The sequence below is a fragment of the Salvia miltiorrhiza genome, chromosome 7 (genome assembly GCF_028751815.1).
Source record: "Salvia miltiorrhiza cultivar Shanhuang (shh) chromosome 7, IMPLAD_Smil_shh, whole genome shotgun sequence".
NCBI classification, from domain to species: domain Eukaryota; kingdom Viridiplantae; phylum Streptophyta; class Magnoliopsida; order Lamiales; family Lamiaceae; genus Salvia; species Salvia miltiorrhiza.
In genome coordinates this window covers 18,976,924-18,985,127 of record NC_080393.1, presented here as the reverse complement: position 1 = coordinate 18,985,127, position 8,204 = coordinate 18,976,924, and the positions used below count along the sequence as shown (strand labels likewise).

Here is an 8,204-nt window from a genome sequence, read left to right as displayed (position 1 = left end):
ACGTTTGTTTGCTTTGCTTAAAAGGAAGTGAGTCTCAGGATCACCTTTTCTGGAATTGTGAGCGTGTGAAGAATATTTGGGTTACGTTCCTTGGGTGGTTCAATTTCATGCAAGGGTTGCAAGAGAGTGATATTCATAGTTTTTTGGTGGCAGCTTGGCAGTATAAACTTAGTCCCCTCATTGGTAATTTCTGGAAAGCGGGTATTATCACGGTCATCTGGGCCATTTGGATGCAGAGAAACAATTGTATCTTTGATAATCAAAAGTTCGAAGAACGTCGTGTCATCCACACTGTGAAAGTTGCTTTCAAAGAGATTGATAATAACTTTGCTAAATTAGGCTACATGTGGAATTCTTGGTCGGATTATTTGATTCTCCGGGCAGTGGGTGTTAATTCCAGGAGTGCTCCTCCTCCGGAGTTTGTGGAGGTACATTGGTGGCCACCGGTGGCGCCGTGGATCAAAGTGAATACTGATGGTTCAGCGACGGGAACTCCGGGAACTATTGCGGCAGGTGGGGTGTTTAGAGATAACTGGAATGTGGTGCGTGGTTGTTTTCACTTCAAAGGTGGCTCGGGTTTTGCCTTTGAAGCAGAGCTACTGGCAGTTATCTCGGCGATTCAAATTGCTCACAATCGTGGATGGCACAGACTTTGGATTGAAGCCGATTCCACCTACGTGATACTCATTCTTAATTCTCGTTCTTTGAATGTGCCTTGGCGTTTTAAGGCGGCTTGGAATAGGATTTTAAAGATGTTAGATGCTTTCTCGCTGCAGGTATCTCACATCTTTAGAGAAGGAAACAAGGCGGCCGATATAATGGCTAACCAACAACGTTCGGAAGGGTGGTGGCCGCACGAGATTGAGGAGATTAGGGCTGCGGTTCGTCTTGACATGGCTTCGCATAGCCATTTGCGTCAGAAACGGTAGTTGGGGCTGATGGGTGGCTGTTTGGTTCTAACCGCCCGTTTAGTTTTTTTTTTTTTTTTTTTTTTTTTCCCGTGGGGTGAGAGCCGGGATAGTTTGGGGACGATGGTTAGGCCGGAGTTCCGGAAACTTTCCCTTCCGCTCTTCCCTACTTTCGTTTTGTGTTTAGACGAGTACTCTTTTTCCTTTTCACGGTTTCCCCCACTGGGTTTTCAGTGAAAAGGTTTTAATGAGGTTCGGCCCTTAGTCTGCTCCTTCTGTGCTTTCAAGGGTTTTTTTTTTGGGTTTTTTCTTTTCTTTTTTTATAAAATCGTCATTTAATATTTATGGGGTTGGTGCTGGAAGAAGATTTGATCTTTTGTGAGATGTGCCGTGAGCGTACGTGTCTGTTCATGGATAGGAGAAGCCTACAAACCTTTCATGCGTTAATTGAAAAATTGATATGGAGGGATTTGAGTGTATGATAAGGCAGTGGTAGCGTATCTTTTTTGCAACAAATTGCAGAGAGATATATCGGGAGGAGAGAGAGAGGACAGTGGGTGGCCACTGTCCACTGCCCATCTCAAAAAGCCACCCACCCCTACGTTTCATGCCTTTCTATCTCTGGGGGTAACTCATTACCCAATTCCCATATTAAATCCAAAATTCTTTTATTCTTTCACGATTCTTTCTTCACCTTCTTCTGCCTGTCGCATTTATACAAAGTTGGCAAGAGTTTCACAATCCTAGTTTACACACAAGATATTTTAGAGTTGGACAATGATTGGATATTTGGATTGATCGCCTAAAGGAATAAATTGTGAATCGAATATTGGAATGCGATTTGGTTGTCGACAAAATTGAGATCGCGAGCATTGCTTGATTATGGCCTCGTACAAACTCATCAGAGACGGCGGCGACGAAGGGGCATTGGATTTGCGGGCTAAGAATTGCGCTCTGCGCATTGATAGCGGCGGCCATGGTGTTGATGTTGAGTCTGCTTATTTGAAGAGCAATACGCCTTCTCCTCGTTTGAGGCCGCCGGTGTTGGGCGGCGCTGGCACCGGCGGAATTGCTAAGTGCACTCCGCCGTCTGGTCGCCTAGTTTCCCTCGACGTTTTCCGCGGCCTCACTGTTGTGGTAAATTTCCTGTCTTTTTGTACTGACGCTTTTTAAGTCTTTGCTATTGTTTGCTATGTTTAAGGTAAACGTGTTCATCCTGATTGCTTGTTTTTACTGCCAACACGAAATGAAAAGTTAAAGCTAATGAAGATGCACCCTTTATTCCTACCATGAATGTGTAGCTAGTATTTCAAGGTTATGAAACTATCCAAAAGAGTAATTTTTGGTTCAGTCTAGTTTATACTAAATTCTAAGATATATGTGTTGAAAATATTTCGATGAAGAAACTAGGATACTCAAAACTTCTTTATGCAATTTAAAAGCATAGCAAAAAAACTCTACTGAAATAAAACTACAGACGATAAAACTACAGTGAGTTTTTGCTTTATAATCCCTTTTTTTAGGCATCCTAGATGAAAATGGTGTCTAAGCATAAAGTTATGATACGAAAAGTTATAGCCTGGAAATAGGATGCTGATCACTTAAAAAGAAAAATGTGTGATGAGAGTGTCAAACTTGTTTTCTAAAGGAATGGTCATCATAAATTGATGTAGTGGTATGCATCATGGTTACAGCTTAATCACATTTATTTGGTGATTGATTAGATATTGTCTCTCAGCAGCAGTAAATAATTACAGTAGTGTTGTATTGCAGTTGATGATCATTGTTGATGATGCTGGTGGACTTATACCATCTATCAATCACTCACCATGGAATGGTTTGACCCTCGCAGATTTTGTTATGCCATTTTTCCTATTCATGGTTGGTGTCTCACTGGGACTTGTATATAAGGTACTTAACATCTACTTGGAAGTAGGAAACAATGGTTGTGTGTGTGTGTATGTTTCTTTTTTTCTTTTTTTTTATACATCCCGAAATTTGTCGTTTAAGTCTTACCATCTGCATAATAATGTTCATCCTATTTTTCTGAAACTTGTTTTGGCTCTACATATTGTATGCTAACTATTTTGTTTTCAACCAGAATATGACTTGCAGAGTTGCTGCATCCAAGAAAGCAATAATCCGAGCAGGAAAGCTTTTAGTACTAGGGATTTTTCTGCAAGGTGTTCGTCTTCTCCATATTGTACTTCTTATAAATGTTTTCTTATGATAAATATTTGGGAAATAATCTGTATGAGGAAGTTTATTGTGTTTGTGAAAGAAGTGGTGGAAGTTCTCAATATTCGTCACACTCATATTCCACTCTTATTTATTTATTTGTGCTGATTGCTATCTTCTCTAATTTCTCATATATTAGGTGGCTATTTCCATGGCCTTAATAAGCTGACGTATGGTGTGGACTTGGAACAGATCAGATGGATGGGCATATTGCAGGTATATACTAGTGTATACAGCTCCAAGTATTGAAATCTTTAATTTATTGCTAGCACCTTGGATAACTTCTTGATGCTGCATATAGGTTAAATATTGTGCCTTTTGAAGTGCATCAGCCATCCTTAGTTTTTCCAGTCCTTTTGGTCTTTTTCAGAGAATCGCAGTAGCATATTGGGTTGCAGCAATGTGCGAGATTTGGCTTAGAAATGACGAGAAAGTTGATTCTGGAGTATCTTTGCTGAAGAAATATAAATGGCAATGGTAAGTTCTATTTGCTTATAAAATTCATGCTTTCCATAGAGCATTCATGTGCAGTAAAATTGATCTCTTGTGGCTGCATGTTGAAAATTTTAAAATGGATAAGCCCGTGTTTTGCTTGCTTCCCTCCCCCCTGTTGTTTATCATAGGAAATATGTGCAGCCCGAATCTTGACACTGGGCCATTTATTGCTAATGTGTCAGATCTTCTTCAATGTTAGCTTGAAACAGGTTGTCAAACCTGACCATGATGGTTCAAGTTTTATATAGTTTTTCCTAGTGAGATTAGGTAAATAGTATAAATCTACCAAGTGTCGTAAAAGGTGATTTAGTAGTGAATGAATGGTCCATCTCAAAAGAAGGTAAAATCAAAACAGTAAACGAGAGATCAAGTAAATTGGAGTAAGTGCTTGAGAGTCGCATCCATTCCCAAAATATCAAGTAAATGCTGTTTGCTGTGTTAGACTTTCAAACACACTTCACGCAAGTGTAACCAAATTTACCAAAATGCTTTAAGACCACCCTTTTCTGCTTATAGATTGTTGTCTGGAAGATCCGTTGGCTGGAAAAGCACAAGTCTTCATGTGGTTACTTCTTTCATTGCAACGTCCCATTTGAAGAATTTGATAAAATGCAATAATGGGAGGAAACATAAAGAGGAATTAAGTAAATCCTACCCACTCTTTGGTTAACTTGTTATACAATAAGTTATTATTTTCTGATTTCTTTTTGTTTAAGCAGAATTTTCTGATTTATTTGAAAACATGAATATCTACCAGTTTATGTTTTAATTCAAACTTTTCTTAATAACTACTTCAGGGCCATGGCGTTCATGCTTAGTACAATATATCTTCTGATGTTATATGGTTTATATGTTCCCGATTGGGAATACCATATCCCCTTCGAAGCATCTTCCAGAGCTGAGGTATTCAAGGTAGGTTGTCGACTTTACAAACTCAGAATATTATATGACTGGAACCTTCTCGTGGTTATCAGCCAAAAGTGTTCTTTTTTAACTTGTTTATTGCTTTGAAGGTGAAATGTGGAGTTCGAGCTGATACGGGACCGGCATGCAATGCTGCGGGAATGATTGATCGTGCAGTTTTAGGTATTCAACGCTTGTACCGCAAGCCAATATATGCCAGAACAGAAGTAATTTTTCCCAGGAACTTGAGACCTCGCATTCTCGTGTCAGTTATATATAATTTGGGCTCTAAATGTGACTTCTCTTTGGCAGCAATGCAGTATCAACTCACCTGATTATGGTCCACTTCCTCCAGATGCTCCTTCATGGTGTCGAGCCCCCTTCGATCCAGAAGGAATTTTAAGGTTTCTTTGCCTCTCTGGACTGATAGATATTGTTGATAATAGTTTCAGCTCATGATCAGAACCCTATGTGATGGATTCAACGCAACAGGGGTGTGATGTAAACTAAGACAACCCTTCCTTGCCTTCAATTTTTTCCACTAACCACATTCTGTATCATTTTGTAGTACAGTGATGGCAATTGTCTCGTGCTTGCTAGGTTTACAGTATGGACATGTTATCGTCCACTTTAAGGTATAGCTGTTATTTGCCATGATCTTGTCATCATGGTTTGATTTTCTTGCATGTTGAGTGCCTGATTGTTTTCATCTGTCTTGATTTTACTCAGGAACACAAAAAAAGACTTTCTCTGTGGTCATATCCATCAACAGGCTTTATGCTCCTGGGATTGCTGTGTCACGTCTTAGGTAGGATTAGAACGGACTCAATGAGAGTAGCAGGCAGTTCAAGATTCCTTAGGTTGTTGTACTCATAGATAACGTTTATTATTGTTCCAGGGATGCATATCAACAAGGCTCTTTACTCCTTCAGTTATACATGTGTTACTGTTGGCGTCGCAGGGATTCTACTCGCTACAATATATCTAGTGGTAAGTCGATTATCCAACATAAACGCATGCATATTAAGTGAAACAAGTCTGCAGAACAGTGAACGTGGGTTACCACTTGCAGGTAGATGTGCATGGATGGAAGCGGTTCACCACAGTGCTTGAATGGTTGGGAATGAACGCGCTGCTGATATACGTTCTTGTAGCGTGCAATATCTTACCTCTTATTCTACAGGGGTTTTACTGGAAGGAACCTCATAACAACATTGTAAGTAGATGCATGTGCGCATGGTTAATTTTGTTTCCTTTTCTTTTCCTGACAAGTAGGGAACATTCTTGTTACAGCTGACGTTGATTGGAATCGGGAAACATAATCATTGAGCAGTTTGCTTCTTGGTGATACGTTGCGGCTGGAAGATTTTGTGTCATCGATCATCTCTTTCCACTGGGCATAGTAGACCAGTGAAGGGCGTGGGGAAAGAGGCAGTGCAGCAGCCATTTGTGTGGATGCTGCAACCACGCATACCGAATTCATGTACAGACACTTGTTATACATATATCGTATAATCAAGAGAAAGAAATCGGTAATTAGACTGAATTTTCTCTGTAGATGAGATACAGGGATGAATTATACATACTGCTACTCGGCTAATATTCAAGCTCTATCATATCTCCGATTCAAGTAATAATCACACACAAGGATTTGCATCAATATCCCTCCTTTTTTTTATTTCACAAATCTTGGAGGGAAACAATCACACACACACACAAACAATCTTGGAGGGAAACAATCACACACACACACACGAAAAAGAAACAGAAAAAATTATAAAGTGAAAGCAAGAAGGCAAGAAATGAAAAGCAAGGTAATAAGTGAAGCATGCATTAAGGAGGAGGACTGACGTAACCTAAGACACTGTAAATAGTCTGAACAATGGTGAGAGCGAAGAGGAAGATGGCGGCGACGACGGAGAGAATGGCCCAGGGGTTGGTGAAGTAGGTGTGCATGAGGTTAGCCCTCCACTGGTGCCAGGGCTGCTGGCAGTAGGCGCTGACCTGCTTGTGCACCAGGTCGAGGCTGCTGTCAGGGTCGAGGGTGATGTCCTTGGACAGCGAGTTGAAGAGCTTGGCCACGGCCTTGTCGCTGCCCAGCGCGTTCTGTATGATGCCGCACGAGTGCAGCAGGCTCACATCCCTCGAGCTGTCGATGATGTTGTCCATGAAGAATATATACGAAGTCAGGTCGTTCCCTGCCCCCACGTGGAAGCGCTCGAAGGCTATGAGGTTGAGGTAGAGCGACTCCAGCGCGTCGTCCACCACGATCAGGGGCAGCTTCAGCACCCCGCCGTGGAAGGTGATGTCCTTGAGGCTCCTCGACTTGCTCCGCTTGATGCGGATCCCGGCCTCGTTCAGCTCCGTGGCCGACCGGATTATGTCATCCCCGCCGTGGTGGATGTGGCCGCTGCTTCTCTCTGGCTTCTTGCCGCGCGGCTCCTCCAGAAGCAAGCTCCTGCGGTATATGTCTAGGATGTGGAGGCAGTGGTTGAACTCATGCAGGTTCTTTGCGGGAACGTTTTGTTGGAAGAATTTGAGGATGCGTTTCGTGAGATCCTTGCAGTCCTGGCATAGCCAAATATCAGAATTAGATGAAGTGAAGAGATAGTGCATGTGGTGTGGATGTGGTGGTGTGTTTACCTTGAGTGACCTGTCATTCTGAACGGCGACGAGCTTCTCGAGAAGCGGCATGGGCAGCTGGTTCTCGAGCATCAGCATATCTCGCTTTAGATAAGGGACAATGTAGAGCTTGCCGTGGTTGCTGAATATGGGATCATTAGCTGCGTAATCTCTAACCGGGGATTGATGATGAGCCTGAGGCTGGGAGTGGGAGGGGGCCGAAGGTGGGGGCGGGGGGCGGGCCTGAGTGGAGGGGGCGCTGGTGGCGGCGGCAGCGCGGAGTATCTCCAAGATGAAGCAGCCGTCGACGATCATGAGCTGGAGGAACTTGTGGGTGTCGTGCCAGTGCGGGGGGAGCTGGTCGTAGGCGTCCTTGAGGTCCTGGGCGACGGGGGTGAGGGCGTCGACGTAGGCCTGGAGGGGCTTGTTGGAGCGCTTGAGGAAGTGGAGGAGGGCGCGGCGCTTGTGCTCCTCCATGGCCTTCATGTTGTCGGAGCCGTGGTGGTAGGGGCCGAAGGAGACGATCTGCGGCTTGTAGGCGCGCGTGTTGACATCGGTGACGGAGGCCGGGATGCGGTAGATGGATCGCTTGCTCCAATGTGCCGACTCCTCCGAGGTGTTGGGCAGATTCTCTAGCTCCTTGTTGATGCTGATCACCCATTCTTTTCCTTCTTCCATTGTGAGTGGATGTGGCGAGGCCCAGGGAGCATGTGTGTCTCCATTTATGTATCATGCTTTGCCTCCAGTCGAAGCAATTTTGCAGCCTTACTTACTTCCACATTCCTTTCTTAAATTCTAGGATTAAGTTACTGTTGCAACCTTGTCTTGTTTCTCAATTCAGGAAGATTCTCGTTGTGCGTCTTTCACACTTTTAACTCTTAAAACTGCTTTCATAGTAGTTACTATTATAGTCAATTTTTATAAATTTTCTAGCATTTCCTGATTTATCCTTTCAAGACGGGATTTAATTGGTGGAGCGGACTTGTATTCTTCGAAACTACAACTACATATGCGGACGAGGCTTCGTCTTCTCCTTGA

General features: G+C 43.1%; 2 protein-coding genes across 4 annotated transcripts; one reads left to right on the top strand and one right to left on the bottom strand.

Moving 5' to 3' along the window:
- The first annotated feature begins 1,287 nt into the window (after positions 1–1,287).
- Positions 1,288–6,204, top strand: LOC130993165 (uncharacterized). Of its 3 annotated transcripts, none has more exons than XM_057917942.1 (13): positions 1,288–2,045; positions 2,682–2,819; positions 3,010–3,091; positions 3,286–3,362; positions 3,517–3,623; positions 4,439–4,553; positions 4,655–4,771; positions 4,857–4,948; positions 5,113–5,179; positions 5,274–5,352; positions 5,443–5,534; positions 5,617–5,760; positions 5,838–6,204. In XM_057917942.1, exons 1-13 carry the CDS (start codon positions 1,791–1,793, stop codon positions 5,871–5,873), a joined length of 1,401 nt encoding a protein of 466 aa, XP_057773925.1. In that variant the 5' UTR covers positions 1,288–1,790; the 3' UTR covers positions 5,874–6,204. The 3 variants fall into 3 exon arrangements, with proteins under 3 accessions (XP_057773925.1, XP_057773926.1, XP_057773927.1); XM_057917943.1 differs by having other exon boundaries at positions 1,908–2,045; positions 2,761–2,819; XM_057917944.1 differs by lacking the exons at positions 1,288–2,045; positions 2,682–2,819; positions 3,010–3,091 and having other exon boundaries at positions 3,448–3,623.
- A 143-nt stretch (positions 6,205–6,347) lies between these two features.
- On the bottom strand, positions 6,348–8,204 carry LOC130993166 (UPF0481 protein At3g47200-like). The gene is made up of 2 exons (XM_057917945.1): positions 7,188–8,204; positions 6,348–7,112 (listed from the first exon to the last, which is right to left on the bottom strand). Exons 1-2 carry the CDS (start codon positions 7,842–7,844, stop codon positions 6,378–6,380), a joined length of 1,392 nt encoding a protein of 463 aa, XP_057773928.1. The 5' UTR covers positions 7,845–8,204; the 3' UTR covers positions 6,348–6,377.